Source organism: Phodopus roborovskii, unplaced genomic scaffold, assembly GCF_943737965.1.
Source record: "Phodopus roborovskii unplaced genomic scaffold, PHOROB, whole genome shotgun sequence".
NCBI classification, from domain to species: domain Eukaryota; kingdom Metazoa; phylum Chordata; class Mammalia; order Rodentia; family Cricetidae; genus Phodopus; species Phodopus roborovskii.
This window is the reverse complement of record NW_026126418.1, coordinates 65,442,229-65,460,764: the sequence shown is the minus strand read 5'-3', so window position 1 is coordinate 65,460,764 and position 18,536 is coordinate 65,442,229. Positions and strand designations below refer to the sequence as shown.

Below are 18,536 nucleotides of genomic sequence, written 5' to 3'. Positions count from 1 at the left end.
AGAATGGATCAAACACTTGAGGAAGGGGAGGAAGAACACTCTGGGTAGAAGGGAGAGAGGTTAAAGTCCTACAAAAGCCAACTGGCCAGAGTGGGGTGGGTGGTGAAGAGGTCAGAAGGTGACAACATGAAAAGAGTTGTAATTATTGTTCGGCTGCCCTCCTGCCCTCCGTTTTCCAAGTCTCCACACTGCCGGCGGCACCAATGCTCTCTTTCTTTTCCCAGCCTTTGGGTCTTCGCTCAGCACCTCTTTATGGGGTGCTCCCTCTGCTAGGTTCTGGGTTAGGAGTGAATGGTAACAGGGACATACCTTTCCCCTGCCTTCCTTGGAATGGCAGTGTGTTGGTGAGGCAGAGGGATGTAAGATGGGGAGGTTCTGACGTTCTGGAGCAGACAGGAGAAGGCTGATGGAGCTGTCCCGAAGGGAGTGGTGTCTCAGTGGAATGTGAAGGATGCTTTAGGATGAAGTGGAGAGGGCATTAATGATGGATAGAAGTAGAAGGCAGCCGGTTGGATGGCTGTGAAGAGAAGCTCCCTTTGGCTGTCTGGAGGACTAGTCACGGTAGGGTCCTTTCTCCCGTAGTTCAGTGCTGCCCACCAGTGGAAGATTATGGAAGGCAGACTGGTTAGGAAACAGACAAGGAAGAGATGATGAGGTGTGACTTTGGTAGTGAGGGTAGAGGCTCAAAAGTGAAGTGCCGGGGGAAATTTCAGATGCAGAATGTGATGATCAAGTAGAAATAGATGGAAGGGAGGTATCAGGGATATATAAGCTCCCGTTTGCTGACAAAAGGCTGGACCATCAGTGAGATCAGAAGTGTTTGGGGCAGTCTGGTTGGGCTTTGGGTGTCTAGTCAGTGTTAGATCACACAGAAGGAGGACATCTGGGGCATCTCATGGATAGGTGAGCTGGCAGCACACCTAGAGGAAATGTAGCTATGAGCTGCACGACTGAATTAGAAGAGGAGATGGTGAGCTTAGGGAATAAGGGCTAGCAAGCTGCCTGGGACGTGGGAAGACTGGCTTTGTAGGATATGCAAAGGGTTATGGAGGAAGAGGAGAGAAGTAGGTAGATGGTAGGTAGAAGTAGGTAGTGGCTGAGAAGTTGCAAGCTTTTGACAGTAGATGTCCCTGGGGATGTGGAGTTAGGAGAGGGACCTGGAGGGGTTAGTGTCAGGGGTAGACTTGTGGATCCTGTTGAGGCTCTGGCCATAGTGGGAGAGATGTCTGTTCCACATGCTGGGTCTATGGTTGCTCTTTCTTTTCTGTCACATGGGTTCAGCCTTCCCAATCTGGCCAGATGACTGCTTCAGTACTTGGCAACCGAGAGACTCTGGTTTGGTTATCACTGCACTGGGGATTGCTTCCTGGAGTGGAGCTTCACGTAACCAGGAACTTGGCTTTCTCATTTCAGGCACAGTGATGTTGAAAACCAAACAAAGGGCCTGGTCAGTTGATATGGGAAGCAAGTGGTGATGGCTTACATTCGTCACAGACCCAGGCACTCTAGGGGAGCAGTGGCCTGCTTTCTGCCAGACTGGTGTACTGAAATACTTTCCTTCACGGACCACCTCCTCTAACCCACCCCCTCTGCTTTACATGATCTGTGCGGGGCCAGGTGGTTCCTATCACCTGCTCTGGGGCTACACATAGTACACAACTGAGTAGAGGCATCTATTGTTCCCACATAAAGCTAGTCACCAGTGGCATGAGGTCTGGCCTTGAACTGTAGTTACTGACCCCTGACCTGAAATGTCGTCTCAGGAAACTCAGTCACAGTCACCTGCGGACTCTTCACCACAGAAATTAGAGGCGGGCAAAGCTCCATTCTGATGCTGCCATGCTTTCCTGTGGGAGCCAATGAGCCCTTCTTGTGGGAGAGGTTGACATACTCAGGTGTTGGCCTATGGTGACCTGAGCCTTGTCCTCACAGGCTCCGTCGCTTCTGCCATTACATTGTGACCATGCGGTACTTTGAGATGGTGATTCTTGTGGTTATTGCCCTGAGCAGCATTGCCTTGGCTGCTGAGGACCCTGTGCGAACTGATTCATCCCGGAACAATGTGAGTGTCATAAGTACTGGGACCCTGCTAGGCTGCTGGGGTGCCACCGGACATATTCCCAGGGTCCACCGGGGTGGGGTGGTGGTGTCCTGTTTTCTCTCTGACATCCTTCTGCCCTCTGGGGGTGTTAGAACCAAAGATCTGGAAAAGCCTGTGTCTCCTTTAACCCTGATAACATGCCAGCGCTAGCAGGGCAACCACTGAAGGGTCCTTCCTTGAGGGATGTTCTGACACTATTGCCAGCTGATTCTGCCCAGAGAACTGAGGGGAGGCTAGGCCCCTGCCAATGATGTATCCCTGCCTCTGGATTCAGGCCGGCCTAAAGTAATCCTGCTTTTGGTTCTAGGTTTTAAAGTACATGGATTACATCTTTACAGGTGTCTTCACCTTTGAAATGGTCATAAAGGTGAGATATGGTGAATCCTTCAGTTTCTATGAGGCATGCAATGTGTGCAACCAGGCATGTGTTCAGACAGCAAATGTGCACATGTGTGCATGAAGTATTTTGATGGCTAAAAGCCTTACCAGCCACAAAGGGTCCCCATTGTCATGCTGTCCTATGGAATGCTGCTAGGGAACTTGGTACCAGTGTTCTTGGCTTCTGAGAATGGGGACTTCAGGCTTTACTTAGAGTGTGTGAGAGTGCATGCGTGCATGCGTGCATGTATACTCTGCCTCCTCTCCTGAGTTGCCTCACCACAAAGAAGGAGCCATATGACAAGGCACAGAATAAAGAAGATTTTAGAGAGAGATGGTTGGAATACTGTTAGATACTGAAGACACAATTTCCTGATAGCCTGAGAGTCTGCCATTGTTATTATTTAGGCATCTATACTGGCCTGTCCTTGGGGTTCTGACAGGATACACCCTCCTGCAGCTGCTTCCACCAAGAGTACCACCTGTGCATATTCACTATGTTCTCTTTTAAAAGGCCTCTGCCTAGTTCCCTCCCTCCCTCCTTCCCTCTCTCCCTCTCTGCCTTCTTCCTTCCCTCCCCCCCTGCTCCTCTTTCCTCTCTCCTGCTGCTCTGATCTCTGGAGGCCAGTCTCTCCACTCCTCTTTCCCCTTTTTATGATCCCTGACCCCTTTCCCTAATAAACAACCTCTGCTTGAGCTCTGTCACATGGCGTCTTTCTCTCTCAGGTTGCTTTCCTTAAATTACAGCAGTCATGTCATCGCAACTTCTACTTTCTTTATCCGTGTCTGGCATGCACAGATGTGCATTCAGTGCAGTGAACTACACACATGTGCACATACGTCAATGAAGGCACACGTGCACTTGCCTGCTTGTAGTCAGTTCAGTGGGACCGCTCACTTACAAGCGAATCATACGTGTATTACTGCTGCTGCTTGTGTACTTAAAATCTGTGAGGAAGGTGCCGGCTGGATTTGCAGGTGCAGATGTTGAAGATAAAAGATTGTGGTATTTGTCAAAAGTCACTGTAGCAGAAATGGCAGAGTTAGGACATGAAGCTTGGATCAGCTTTTTTTTTTTTTTTTTTTTTTTTTTTCCTGAGCTCAGCTTTCAGATCTGGGCTATGCGAGTTCTTGAAGGGAACATGTCTGTCACTAGAGAGGTAGGGGACAGTGAGAGAACTCTTACTACAGTGAAGCTTCAGAAAAGGTCGGAACCTAGGCAGGACTCAAGACAGTCATGGCCTCTGTAGGGACATTGAGGTCAAGGCCCTATTGAAATCATTTAAGAGTGTGACCCAGGGACTGGAGAGATGGCTCAAGAGTTAAGAGCACTGAGTGCTCTTCCAAAGGACCAAGGTTCAATTCCTACACCTGCATGGCAGCTCACAACTATTACTCAAAGATCTGACACCCTCACACAGACATACATGAAGGCAAACATCATGGCTCATATAAAACTAAATTATAGAAAAGTGAAAAAAAGTGTGACCTGTGTTGCTTACCTTCTCTGAGAGGGTATGTAGAGTGTGTCTGAGCTGCACTGAGGTCATAGTGTACACAGCATGTAGTGTGATCTGAGCAATGGGCCTATACTCAGAACTATGTCCCTCCATGGCTGGGGCCTGCCTCTGTCTCTCTTTTCCTTATGTATTGTACTCTAATGTCAGCTTATCCCCTTAAGATGATAGACTTGGGACTGCTGCTGCACCCTGGAGCCTACTTCCGGGACCTGTGGAATATTCTGGACTTCATTGTTGTCAGTGGAGCCCTGGTGGCATTTGCTTTCTCGTAAGTAACCCTTACATCTACTCTGGATCCTGTGGGTGTAGCCAGAACCACAGTGGGTGTGAGGGTGAGAAAAGAGAAAGGTGGGGCTCCTGTTTGGTCTGTAGCTCCATCACTGTACACACAGGGCCATCTGCCTTCTGGGGGCTGGGATGTGGGATTGAAAATGGAGGCCACCTGTTCCTGACACTACCTGTGGCTGGGCACTGGCTGGGCAAGCCTCTGGGTTGGGGGTACCTTCCTTGCTCCTTTGGAGCCTACTTACCTGCTCTGAAGTGAGTGCCTAACTGATTGGCATTTTTTTGCCCTAGCTGATAGAAATCTTTGTTTGTTGGGGGCATGAGGCTATTCTCTCTGATTCCTGTCTCAATTACCTTTAGCTTGGTGATAGTTGGGACTAGACCCTCCATGGAGAGTCTAGGTTGGGCCAGGCATAAGGTAATAGAGGGGAAGTTGTGGGGTGAGATTCAGAGACAAGAATGACTCCAGGGGAGGGTCTGTTTTCTCTGGCCCTTGGGTGGGCCAGTGGCAGCTTGTGTTCTGCCCCCCACAACACTGACTCTGTTCTCTTTGTCTTCTTCTTGCTGGACTCTGATAGGAGCTTCATGGGGTAATGCCTCCCCTTCCCTTCATATTGCCTAACATCATGGCACGCCTATGGCCTCTGGCCCATCCATCATGGCCTCACTCCTACTCATCCACCTTCACCCTGTTTAGGATGCATGCTACTACCTACCAGGAGCCATCCCAGGCCACCATTCCTGCCATGCCTCTGGGGACTGGTTGGGAGCTGGGCTGGGCTAGGCATGGTCAGCCCTAGGCAGGGAGGCCCTCAGTAAGCAGGTATCTGAGAGTAATAGAGACTGGGGAACTGGCCTAGAGAACAGTGAGGGGTCTGGGTAGAAGCTAGCAGTAGTGACCACAGTCCATGCTGCTGGACACCCTGCAGTGCTTTCCCAAGGGGCTACTTTCTGGAAACGCAGTTTTCTTTTTGTCTCCCTGCCATAAGCCCCCTTCCCAGTACCTCCCAATGTCTCCTCTGGGTGTCTTAATGGACTCTCTGTCCATTGAGGAAATGACAAAGGGAATGAGCATTTGCTAGAGTATTAACAAGGGCCCTGGAGAACTCCAGGCAGTGTTTCACAGGGGTTCCGGGTGGTAGTAGGGAAAGGATGGGACTCAGCCTGTGGTCTCCAAGCAAGCAGAGAGGGGAAGACTTGAGCCCAGAGAGTGGCTCCAGTGGGCATTTCTTCTTGGAAGTCCCCCTCTTCCTTTGCCACCCACCCTGGCTAGTCTGGTACTGCCAGAGGGAGGTGGGTAAAAGTGAGTGTTGGAAGTGTTGGGCAATAGAAAGGCAGGTTTTGTTTTTTTGGGTAACCAAGCCAGCCCAAGATAACCTCAGACTTGCAAGCCTTCTGACATGTCAGCTTTAAGGAAGTTTGATCTGATTCTGAGATGTGGGACTGAGGAAAGGGAAGTGTGGGGACCATATGTCTCCTTTCCTGCGAAGAAGGTCTGGGATGTACAGCTGCTTTCTGTTTATCCTAGAGTTGTGCTCGAGCCCAAGGGAAGCCATTTGGAGCTGATCCAGCCACATTTGCAGGCCAAGCTCAGGGATCTGGGTGGGAGTGATGTCTGAGCTGGCTGGCTAGGATAGGGCTCCGTGCATGCAGGAAGCCTTCCCAGGGCTGCCCCTGATAGCTAATTCTTGCCATCCCCAACCTCCAACAGGCAGAATCAGCATTTGTGTCTGCTCTGGTTTCCAGGGGGTTCTTTTCTGAATATTTATTTGTATGAGTGCTTTATCTGCTTATACAACTTTATGCCAGAAAAGGGCATCAGAGCCCACTAGAGTTGGTTGTGAGCCACCATGTGGTTGCTGGGAATTGAACTCAGAACCTCAGGAAGAGCAGCCAGTGCTCTTAACCACTGAGCCATCTCTCCATCCTGAGGGTTCTTTTCTAATCCTAGAATTTTGAGCTTGCTGCTAGTATCTGGAGTCCTGCCTAACTTTCTGTTTCTCTCTCCTGCCTGCTACTTTCTTGATCATCCTGGTATCTGGCTGCTTCTCAGGGTCTGTGTTTCTCTTTCCTCCTCCCTTGCTTGTCTCCTCTTCCCCGCTCCCTTCCCCTATTCCTTTGACCCCTCTCTTCCTTCTTTCCTCTTCTCTTTCTGTCTCACTTTATGCCAGTATCTGGCATTGCTTCTGTATTTATGTCTCTTTCTTACTCTTTCCCCACTTTCCTTTTGGTCACCTGAGGTGTGTTCTGCAGCTGATGACATTCAGGTGACACCCCTGAGTTCTAGCAAATAGACAGGCTCACAGACCTCTGCTCTGCTGGTTTGGAAGTGCCTGTCAGGAGCTCTGGGCAAATGGAAGTAGCCATTACAGCCAAGAGCTTGGGCTCTTTCCTCTTGAGAAATCAGCTTTCCCTGTATACTAGTGGTTCACTTAGGTTTGGTACTGGCCCTAGCCCACCCAGGCAGCCATGGGAAGAGTTGCCCCACCGAGTCCTCTACCTGGGGCCTGAGACAGAATGTACAGGGCCATATCAGACAGACCAAGCAGACTGGGTAGGGGCTGGACTCAAGCCAGCGCTCTGCCTGTCAGCATCAGCAACTTCTCCCTTCTAGAGGATCCAAAGGGAAAGACATCAATACCATCAAGTCCCTGAGAGTCCTACGTGTCCTGCGGCCCCTGAAGACCATCAAACGGCTGCCTAAGCTCAAGGTTGGAGTCTGGGATTGAGGCTCAAGGGGTGCGCTATGCATGTGGGCGCAATGGTGTGTGGGTGGGTGCAGGTGTCTTCACAAACTGGTCACCTCTGTGAGGGGACAGTCTTGCTTAACTCTAAAACCCTTCTCCAAGGAGGTCTATTCCCAATTGAGGACCCTCTTCCTTGACCTCCAGCACTGGGTGGGCCACTATGGCGGGACAGGGAAGAACACAGGACAAAGGGCACAGGGGTAGGATGCCACGAGTCAGGGACTCCAGAAAGTAGCTGCTGGGCTCAGCTAAAGAGGGCATGGACCACCAAAGAGGGCGGGTCCTGCTGAGTCTCTGGATGAAGGAGGTACAGTTTAAACCTGATTTAATGGTAGAGAGCCTGAGTCAAGGACAAAGTGCTTTCTACGCTTCCCCTTCTCTAGCTTCAAAACTTACGCAGTAGGTTTTCATCTCAATGGTTTGGACATGTAAACCTCAGAGACACTAATCAAAGTGTAAGTTACAGAGAAAGATGGCTTAGCACTTGTGTATCAAGTAATGTGTGGGGAAGTGAACTGGAAAGGCCTCAGGGAGGCCCTGGGCCAAGGCAGCAGGGAGGAATGCTGTGCACCGGCCCAGCAGCTGGCAGCATTTGGACTATGCTAACCAGTGTCTCCAAAGATCATTTTGGTCTTCAAGGTAGCCTGATAGCATCCTTTCAGCTCTGGGAGCAGGGTGAGGACCTTGAGTCACATCTAGATCCTAGAACACATTCAAATTCTCTGTCACACGCTCCTCAGGGACATAGCCCCTTGCCTACAGCTTTATCTGTCCTCCATATCAATGCTATTGCTAGGCAAGAACAAAACAGGACAGTATACAAGGTTAGTACATTTTCTCTGCACAGGCCTGGTCTCTTTTGGCTCTTTGCTATGGCCTGGCTCCAGCCTATTGCAAGGGCAGTTTCCCTGGGTGTCCAGGTAGCTGGTCTGGTACCTCCAGCCCACTGGTCAAAGCTAGGATGATGTTCTCTTCCTGAGAGAAGGAGAACTGTTAAGGTGGCTTGCCCTCTGTGGTAGTGCCCTCTGTGCTCATGAGTTAGAGGGCTGCAAGCGGTTCTTGAATGCCCCTGGGAGTCTGGGCCTCTGGGGTGCTGAGGTTCTGAGCCTGTAACTGTCTGTCCTCTCTTTTGATCCACTCCATACTTTCCTACCTAACCCCCATCTCCTGCCCTCTGTCAGGGACCTACTCCCTCATGACCACTGAGTTCTACTTTGCTCCTCCCTTGAGTGACCCTGTTCTCTCCCCTCGCAGGCTGTGTTTGACTGTGTGGTGAACTCCCTGAAGAACGTCTTGAACATCTTGATTGTCTACATGCTCTTCATGTTCATATTTGCCGTCATTGCCGTGCAGCTCTTCAAGGGCAAGTTTTTTTACTGCACTGATGAATCCAAGGAACTGGAGAGGGACTGCAGGTAACCTGAGGCTTAACTTATGTGAAGGTGCATCCATAGTGTGAGCGCCTTGCTCCTTCTAATGGCTTAACACCAGTTCTGTGATATGCCACATTTTATCTGTTGAGTCACTTGTTACCTTGTGTTTGGGTTGTTTCTACCTTCTGGCTACTGCAGATAATTGCAGATAACACTGCCATCAGCACTTTTGCACAAGTTGTTGTTTTTGTAGATGTTTGTTTTAATTCCTAGGTAATATGGTAACTGTTTTGCTAGTTGGAGAGATGCCAAATGTATTCAAAGTGGCTGAGCCATTCTGTATTTCTACCAATGGTTCTGATTCCTCTAAATTCTTACCAATACTTGTTATTTCATTGCTTTTATTCATTTTAATTTCCATTCTGTTTGTTTATGTGTGTGTGTGTGTGTGAAGTGGGGGTACTGTATACTTGACACAGCGTGTGCAATCAGAGGGCACTTCCCTTCTTCCACCATTTAGGGCCCAGGGATAGAACTGGCAGTCAGGTTTCACAGCAACACCTTTACCTGCTGAGCCGTCTCGCCAGCCCTGTTTGCTTTTATGTAGTTATGCTTATCCTAATAGGATTGAAGTCATACCACAATGTGGTTTTGGTTTGCTTTTTTCTGATAATTGATGATATTGAGCATTTTTCATGTAATAGTTGGTCTTCAAGGAAGATAGCTATTGTTATTTGATCCATTTTAAAAATTAGGTTGTCCATTTTGGTATAGATTTTATCAGTATTCTATGTGTTTTAAATACAAGTTTTCTGATTGATAAAAGATTAACAATAGTTCTCTGATTATTTGGATCATCTTTTTACTTTTTTTTTCTCTCCCTCTCTCTCTTGAGACAAAATTGAAGCTAGAACTCATGACCCTTTAACTGCTTCAGCTTCCTGAATGCTGGAATGGAAGGCATGCCCCACTGCACCAAGAAAACTCTTATTTTATTTTTTATAATTTTTTATCTAAATGTGAAACAAGCTTGTTTTACAGGCCAGTCCCATTTCCCACACCCTCCTGTCCTCCCCTGTTCCCCCCACCAATCCCCATCCCATCCCATTTCTGCTCCCCAGGGAGGGTAAAGTCTTCCATGGGGAGTCTTCAAAGTCTGTCATGTCATTTGGAGCAGGGCCCAGGCCCTCCCATGTGTCTAGGCTGGATGTGGGATGGGCTCCCAAAGTCCATTTGTATATTAGGGATAAATACTGATCCACTACTAGAGGCCCCATAGACTGCCCAGTCCTCCTAACTAACACCCACATTCAGGGGGTCTGGGTTGGTTCTATGCTGGTTTCCCAGCTATGAGATTGAAGTCTATGAGTGTCCTTGTTCAGGTCAGCTGTTTCTGTGGGTTTCTCCAGCCTGGTCTTAACCCCTTTGCTCATCACTCCTCCCTGTCTGCATCTGGATTCCAAGAGTTCATCTCAGTGTCTAGCTGTGAGTGTCTGCTTCTGCTTCCATCAGCTACTAGATGAAGGCTCTAGGATGGAAGAACATTAAAGGTAGCCTCTCCACTATTGCTTAGATTGTAAGTTGAAGTCATCCTTGTAGATCTCTGGACATTTCACCAGTGTCATATTTCTCTTAAAACCTGTAATGGCTCCCTTTATTATGGTATCTCTTTTCTTGCTCTCCTCTATTCTTTCCCTCACTCAATCTTTCTGATCCCTCATGCCCACCTCTCCCTAACTCCTTCTCCCCTCCACCAGTGCTCCCAATTTGCTTGGGAGATCTTGTCCCTCCTCCAGGGGACCATGTATGTCTCTCTTAGGATCCTCCTTGTTTCCTAGGTTTTCTGATGGTTTGGATTGTAGGCTGGTAATCCTTGTTCTATGTCTAAAAACCATATATGAGTGAGTGTGTGTCTTTTTGTGACTGAGTTACCTCACTCAGGATGGTTTCTTCTAGTTCCATCCATTTGCCTGCGAATTTTGATTCCATTGTTTTTTCCACTGAGTAGTTCTCCATTGTGTAAATGTACCACATTTTCTCCATCCATCTTCAGTTGAAGAGCTATTATAGATTCCTCTATTGAGAATTTTCTATTTATTTCTATACTCCACTTTTAATTGGATTATTTGGTGTTTTGGTAACTAGCTTCTTGAGGTCTTTGTATATTTTGGAAATCAGCCCTCTGTCACATGTGGGGTTGGTGAGTATCTTTTCCCATTCTGTGGGCTGCTGTTTTGTCTTATTGACTGTGTCATTGCCTTACAGATGCTTTTCAGTTTCAGGAGGTCCCATTTATTAATTGTTGATCTCAGTGTCTGTGCTACTGGTGTTGTGTTCAGGAAGCAGTCTCTTGTACCAATTTGTTCAAGGGTATTTGCCACTTTCTCTTCTAAGAGGTTTAGTGTGGCTGGATTTATGTTGAGGTCTTTGATCCATTTGGACTTAAGTTTTGAGCATGGCGACAGATTTGAATCTATCAGCAGTCTTCTGCAAGTCATCATCCAGTTATGCCAGCACCATTTGTTAAAGATCCTTTCTTTTTTTTCCATTGTATAATTTTAGCTTCTTCATCAAAAAATCAGGTGTTCATAGGTGGGTGAGTTAATATCAGGGTTTTCAATTTGATTCCATTGGTCTTCCTGTCTGTTTTGGCGCCAATACCAAGCTGTTTTCAGGACTATAGCTCTATAATAGAGCTTGAAGTCAGGGATGGTGATGCCTCCTGAAATTCTTTTATTGTACATGGTTGTTTTGGCTATCCTTGGTCTTTTGTTTTTCCATATTAAGTTGAGTGTTGTTCTTTCAAGGTTTGTGAAGAATTGTGCTGAGATTTTGTTGGGGATTGCATTGAATCTGTAGATTGATTTTGGCAATATTGCCATTTTTACTATGTTGCTCCTACCTATCCAAGAGTATGGGAGATCTTTCCATTTTCTGGTATCTTCTTTAATTTCTTTTGTTAAAGATGCTAAGTTCTTATTATATAGGTCTTTCACTTGCTTGGTTAGTGTTACCCCAAAATATTTTATGTCGTTTGTGGCTATTTTAAAATGTGATGTTTCTTTGATTTCTTTCTCAGCCCCTTTACCATCTGTATATATTAGGGCTACTGATTTTTTTATTTTATTTTTTTTTTAGTTAATCTTGTATTTTGCCATTTTGCTGAATGTGTTTATCAGCTGTAGGAGTTCCCTGGTAGAGTTTTTTGGGTCACTTATGTAAACTATCATATCATCTGCAAATAGTGAAAGTTTGACATCTTCCTTTCCAGTTTGTATCCCCTTGATCTCCTTTTGTTGTCTTATTGCTCTAGGTAGAATTTCAAGTATAATATTGAAGAGATATGGGGAGAGCGGACAGCCTTGTCTTGTTCCTGATTTTAGAGGAATCACATTGAGTTTCTCTCCATTTAGTTTGATGTTGGCTGTTGGTTTGCTTTTATTATGTTTAGGCATGTTCCTATTATCCCTGCTGTCTCCAATACCTCATAAAGGGGTGTTGGATTTTGTCAAAGCTTTTTCAGCATCTAGTGAGATGATCATGTGGTTTTTCTTTTTCAGTTTGTTTATATGGTGTATTATATTGATGGATTTTCGTTTGTTGAACCATCCCTGCATCCCTGGGGTAGGATGAAGCCTACTTGGTCATGGTGGATGATTTCTCTGATGTGCTCTTGGATTTGATTTGCCAGTATTTTTGCATCAATGTTCATGAAGGATATTGGTCTGTAGCTCTTTCTTAGTTGTGTCTTTGTGTGGCTTGGGTACTAAGGTAATTGTAGCCTCATAAAAAGAGTTTGTCAGTGACCCTTCTGCTTCTATTGTGTGGAACACTTTGAGGAGTATTGGTATTAGCTCTTCTTTGAATTTCTGGTAGAATTCTGCACTGAACCCATCTGGCCCTGGGCATTTTTTTTTTTTTACTGTTGGGAAACTTTTGATGATTGCTTCTATTTCATTAGGGGTTGTAGGTCTATTTAAATTGCTTATCTGTTCTTGATTTAATTTTGGTAAGTGATATTTATCCAGAAAATTGTCCATTTCCATTAAATTTTCGATTTTTGTGGAGTAAAGGTTTTCAAAGTATGACCTGAAGATTCTCTGGATTTTCTCAGTGTCCATTGTTATGTCCCCTTTTTCATTTCTGACTTTGGTAATTTGCATGTTCTCTCTCTGCCTTTTGGTTAGTTTGGATAAAGGTTTCTCTATCTTGTTGATTTCCTCGAAGAACCAACTCTTTGTTGCATTGATTCTTTATATTGTTTTCCTAGTTTCTACTTTATTGATTTCATCCCTCATTTGATTATTTCCTGGCATCTACTCTGGGGTGAGTTTGCTTCTTTTTGCTCTAGAGCTTTCAGTTGTGCCTTTAATTCTCCAGTGTGACTATTCTTCAGTTTCTTTATGTGGGCATTTAGTGTTATGAACTTTCCTCTTAGCACTATTTTCAAAGTATCCCATAAGTTTGGGTATGTTGTGTCTTCATTCTCATTGAATTCTAGAAAGTCTTTAATTTCTTTCTTTATTTCTTCCTTGACCCAGAATGGTGCAGTTGTGCACTGTTCACTTTCTATAAGTTTATAAGGTTTCTGCACTTTGCATTGTTGTTGAATTCTAATTTTAAAGCATGGTAGTCTGATAAGATACATGGAGTTATTTCAGTTTTTTGTACCTATTGAAGTTTGCTAGATCACTGAGTATGTGGTTGATTTTAGGGAAGGTTCCATGTGGCGCTGAGAGGAAGGTATATTCTTTTGTGTTTCAATGGAATGTTCTATAAATGTCTGTTAAACCCAATTGGGTCATAACTTCTGTTAGTTCCTTTGTTTCTTTGTTAAGTTTCTGTCTTGTGGACCTGTCTAATGTTGAGAGTAGGGTGCTGAAATCTCCCAATGTAAGTGTGTGAGGTTTTATGTGTGATTTGAATTTTAGTAATGTTTCTTTTATAAATATGGGTGCCTTTGTATTTGGGACATAAATGTTCAGAATTGAGACTTCATATTGATGGATTTCTCCTGTGATGAATAAGAAATGACCTTCTTCATCTCTTTTGATTGATTTTAGTTTAAAGTCTAATTTGTTAGTTATTAGGATTGCTATACCCACTTGTTTCTTGGGTCCATTTGATTGGAAAATCTTTCCCCAACCCTTAACTTTGAGATTACATCTGTTTTTGAAGTTGAGATGTATTTCTTGTATGCAGCAGAAGGATGGATTCTGTCTTTGTATACATTCTGCTATTGTGTGTATTTTTATAGTTAAGACCATTAGTATTGAGTGAAATTAATGACCATTGATCATTAATTCTTGTTTGTTTTGGATTTGTTGATGGTGGTGGTATTATGTGTGGATTTCCCACCTACCCACATTTTTTGTTTGTTTGCTGTTGGTAAAAGTGGAATTATCTATTGCCTATGTTTTTTGTGGGTGTAGTTGACTTCCTTGAGTTGGAGTTCTATAAGGATGAATTAATTGACAAGTATTGTTTAAATCTGGTTTTGTCTTAGACTATCTTGGTTTCTCCATCTATAGTGATTGAAAGCTTTGCTGGGTATGGCAGTCTGGGCTGGCATCTGTGGTCTGTTAGTATTGGTAGAATATCTATTCAGGACCTTCTGGCCTTCAGAGTTTCCATGGAGAAGTCAGGTATAATTCTGATAGGTTTGCCTTTATATGTTACTTGACCTTTTTTTCTTTGCTGCTCTTAATATTCTTTCTTCATCTTAATATTCATGTCTTCATTACAAAACATGTTTGGTGTTTTGATTATTATGTGGCGAGGGGACTTTTTTTGTGGTCCATTCTATTTGTTGTTCTGTAAGCTTCTTGTACTTTCATTGGCAAGCCGTTCTTAGGTTGGGAAAGTTTTCTTCTGAGATTTTGCTGAATATATTTTCTGTACCTTTGAGTTGGGTTTCTTCACCTTTTTCTATACCTATTATTCTTAGTTTTTGCCTTTTCACAGTGTCCCATATTTCCCGGATATTTTGTGTTAGGGATTTGTTGGACTTAAGATTTTCTTTAGTCGATGAACCTATTTCTCCTAGGGTATCTTCAATGCCTGCGATTTTCTGTTCCATCTCTTGTATTCTGTTGGTTATGCTTGCATCTGTAGTTCCTGATCATTTACCCAGCTTTTCTATTTCCAGCATTCCATCATTTTGTGTTTTCTTTATTATCTCTATTTCAGTTTTTAGGTCATGAACTGTTTGAATTGTTTCCTTCATCTGTTTGATAGTATTTTTCTGCCCCCCCGGCTTTCCTTAAGAGATTTGTTGATTTCTTGCATTTTTTAGTTTATTTTGTCTTCCATTTCTTTAAAGGATTTTTTCATTTCCTCTTTTAGGGTCTCTATCATCTTCATGAAGTTGTTTTTAGGGTTGTTTTCTTCTGCTTCATCTGTGTTGGGATGTTCAAGTCTTGCTGGTGTGGATGGAGTCCCTGGGGGTATCATATTGATCTTTCTGTTGTTGATTGTCATCTACCCATCCCTTCTAGTGTGTACCAGTGGGATCTCTCCCTCTCCTTGTGGGTACCGGACAAAGGTTCTCTTCCGGTGGGTGCAAGCAGATCCAGTACTCAGATGGCTCTCCTCATCTAGTGGGTGGAGGTGGGACTAGGGCACTGCCAGACTCTGGATGGGGTGGTTCTCTGGGATGGGTGACTTTGTGTACTGTCCCCAGTCCTCAGGAGGCTCTGAGCAGGGCACCAGAAGGCTGACTCTTTCTGTGAGTGGAGGCAGGTCCAAGATGCTGGCAGACTGTGGACAGGCTGGTCCACACAGGCCCTAGGCCTCAGGAGGCTCCTAGTAGGGCCGGGGAAGGCAGGCCAGAAACAGGTCCAAGCTTATCTCCTACCTTGCTTGGAGGTAGAACCAGGATGCTGGCAGACTCTGGGAAGGCCAGTCCTCAGGAATAGGCTCTTCTGCATATAGTTCCCTGTCCTCAGGAGGCTCTGAGCAGGGCAACAGAAGGCGGGCTCCCTCTGTGGGCAGAGGCTGAGAACTCTTATTTTAAAAATGACTTATTGCATTTATTTTGGTGGGGGCACATGCCATAGTATCCATGTGATGGTCAGGGGACAGCTTATGAAAGTCAGATCTGTCCTTTCCTCACCCACATCTTAGGGATTGAACTCAAATAGTCAGTCTGGGCAGCACAAATTTTACCCACTAACCTGGTCACCCATCCTCTCCTGCTTTTGTTTTGTTTTGATTCTTTTTTTTTTTTTTTTTTTCTTTTAGGCAGGGTTTCCCTCTTTTACTCTTTTATGGCGTTTTTTGTTTTTTTTTGTTTTTTTGAAACAACAAAAGTTTGTAATTTTGCTGAAGTCCAATTTACCTTTCCTTCTGCTTTTATTGTTCATGATTTTGATACTCTAGCTAAGAATCCATTCCCCAATACAAGGTTATAAAGATTTGCCATGTGTTTTCTTCAAAGAATTTTATAGATTTGATACATACATTTACATTTTTGTCCAGTTTTTTCATTCTTCATAAAATTTTATTATAAAAAAAACTTTGATCAGTGAACTCCACCAGTTTCAAAGTCTATATATCTCAATGTTAAATATTTTATATGGGAATGGCCCAATTTTATAAAATATGCAGTGAGATATAGGGAGAGGATCTGCGTGTAAAGTGGTTAGAAACATGTTTGTCTTACTACTATCATTGAGAAGACTGCTCTTTCCATGTGGTCTTGTTAATTTTCTGAAGCCATTTGACTGTAGATTCATGGGTGTATTTGAACTGAGTACCTTTCTGCTTTATTCCTGTTTCCAGGGGGCAGTATTTGGATTACGAGAAGGAAGAAGTAGAAGCTCAACCAAGGCAGTGGAAGAAATATGACTTCCACTATGACAATGTGCTCTGGGCCCTGTTGACGCTGTTCACGGTGTCCACAGGAGAGGGGTGGCCCATGTGAGTGCTACGCTAATCATTGTAGCTAGTTTGGCAAAAAGCAGGAAGACTGAGGCTGAGTCTGCTTGGTTTACCTATAGATAAGAGCCCTGTTCTCTAGGGCAGAACTGAGTTTCATCCTTAAGATATAAATATGCTCCGTATTCCTGGGTTAAGACTTTAGCCCTTTCTGTGACACACAGACGTGTACCCTGTCCCTGAGTACAAACAACCTCGTCCCTGAAGTATACGTGAGAGCCCTGTCCCCGAGGTGTAGGCCTAAGTCCTATTCCTGACCTTCTTCCTGCCCCTGAGGTCTGACACTGAGATGCAGACCTGGATCCCCATCCCTGAGGTACAGAGATGAATCCTGCTCTTGAAGTGTAGACCTGAGCCCCAACCCAGATGTGCAGACCAGGCACCCTGGAAGCTCTCCTGAAGTCTGCTCTCCCCTTACCTAGGGTGCTGAAACACTCTGTGGACGCCACCTATGAGGAGCAGGGGCCAAGCCCCGGGTTCCGGATGGAGCTTTCCATCTTCTATGTGGTCTACTTTGTGGTCTTCCCTTTTTTCTTTGTCAACATCTTTGTGGCCTTGATCATTATCACCTTCCAGGAACAGGGGGACAAGGTGATGTCTGAGTGCAGCCTGGAAAAGAATGAGGTAGGTAGATGTTATAGGATCCTGGGATGGGGACATAATGGGCCAGATCGCCAGACTTCCTTCTATACGTGCCTGGTTTGCGGCTGGCATAGGCAGGGCCACTTTCTTTCTTTCAATAGAGACTGGCTAGTCATTTGGGACTATTTGGAGGAAGCTTAGCTGCCTATACTGCCTTTTCCTATCTGGGCTCCTTGAGGGCGTGGTGAGAAAGTTCTAGTTGTAGTGGGCAATGCTTTGAGTTCATGATATTCCCTTTTCTCCCTGCAGAGGGCTTGCATTGACTTTGCCATCAGCGCCAAACCCCTGACACGATACATGCCGCAAAACAAGCAGTCATTCCAGTATAAGACGTGGACATTTGTGGTCTCTCCACCCTTTGAGTACTTCATTATGGCCATGATAGCCCTCAACACAGTGGTGCTGATGATGAAGGTATGTAAGGCCCTCCATACTTGCTAGGGGTTGTTGTGTGTGAGTCTTTTTCTATGTAGACATCATACATTCATAAACACACACACACACACACACACACACACACACACACACACTCTACTACTCACCCCAGATAGCGAACCCATAACAGATCAAATAACGATTCTACCTAAGTCCAACTAGATGATCCAAAGAATTTTTGTTGGGGTTACTTCCAGAAGACGGGACAAAGCAAATGTGGCTGTATCACCAACAAAACAAAACAACAAACAAAAATAAATCGCCTCAGCATAAATGATGGCTCACAAAAGTTGTAACTGAAGAGCTCTCTGCACACCTTGAAGGCAGCTTAACATGTCTGAGAATCTCTTCCCTGCAACTAGACTGGGCAGAGTCCCCTCCTCTAGCAATTTCTACAATCCTGGTGAAGGACCATTATGGGTCTTGAAAATTTCAGCTTTCCCACACCTAGGCAGTCTGTCTAGAGGGAATGTTTGAATGAGGAGGAAACTGCTGTACAGCTTGGGTGTGGCTCCTATTTTGAGGTCCAGTGGAGGATTCCCTTCTTGCTGGCACATGTTGGAACTAAGTGACCTCATGTCCTGGCCATCACATGGTGTCTATGGGATCCTGTTCTTTCTTGTAGCTGAGGCAGTGAGAAGGTTCTAAAAGAACTGGAAAGAGCAAGGAGGGGGACCCAGGTATGGGCAGATGTAGATTTCTTTTATCCACTATGTAGACAGGACGTTGTATTGGTTCCATTTGGGGTATTGGAACTAGTGCTTCCTCAGCCATCAGCCCTTATTTCTCTGGGCAGTTCTATGATGCACCGTATGAGTACGAGCTGATGCTGAAATGCCTGAACATTGTCTTCACATCCATGTTCTCTATGGAATGCATATTGAAGATCATCGCCTTTGGGGTCCTGGTATGTACCTCAACTTCTATGCTTTCCCTCATTTGAGTGCCCTTTGCCTCACGTGTAATTCTGTGGGGGTCCCATGGAAGAGCTGCTTTGCTGTCAATTGCTTGGGTCTTGTCCTGCCCTGGGCTGGGAGGCATACAAATCTGAGATTCTTCTTTCTGGACTTTTAGCTCTCAGTTGCTCATTTACCCAAGCTGGGAGTATTTGTATGCT

At 45.1% G+C, this 18,536-nt stretch overlaps 1 protein-coding gene across 1 annotated transcript in view; it reads left to right on the top strand.

Annotated features, from left to right (window-relative positions):
* Cacna1b (calcium voltage-gated channel subunit alpha1 B) overlaps positions 1 to 18,536 on the top strand; it is a 162,940-nt gene that overhangs the window by 106,978 nt on the left and 37,426 nt on the right. The window contains exons 23-31 of the mRNA XM_051184754.1: positions 1,933 to 2,062; positions 2,409 to 2,468; positions 4,161 to 4,267; positions 6,899 to 6,995; positions 8,286 to 8,446; positions 16,187 to 16,324; positions 16,765 to 16,966; positions 17,234 to 17,398; positions 18,216 to 18,326. Of these exons, the coding sequence (XP_051040711.1) occupies positions 1,933 to 2,062; positions 2,409 to 2,468; positions 4,161 to 4,267; positions 6,899 to 6,995; positions 8,286 to 8,446; positions 16,187 to 16,324; positions 16,765 to 16,966; positions 17,234 to 17,398; positions 18,216 to 18,326 (1,171 nt within the window). The remainder of the gene's footprint in view (positions 1 to 1,932; positions 2,063 to 2,408; positions 2,469 to 4,160; positions 4,268 to 6,898; positions 6,996 to 8,285; positions 8,447 to 16,186; positions 16,325 to 16,764; positions 16,967 to 17,233; positions 17,399 to 18,215; positions 18,327 to 18,536) is intronic.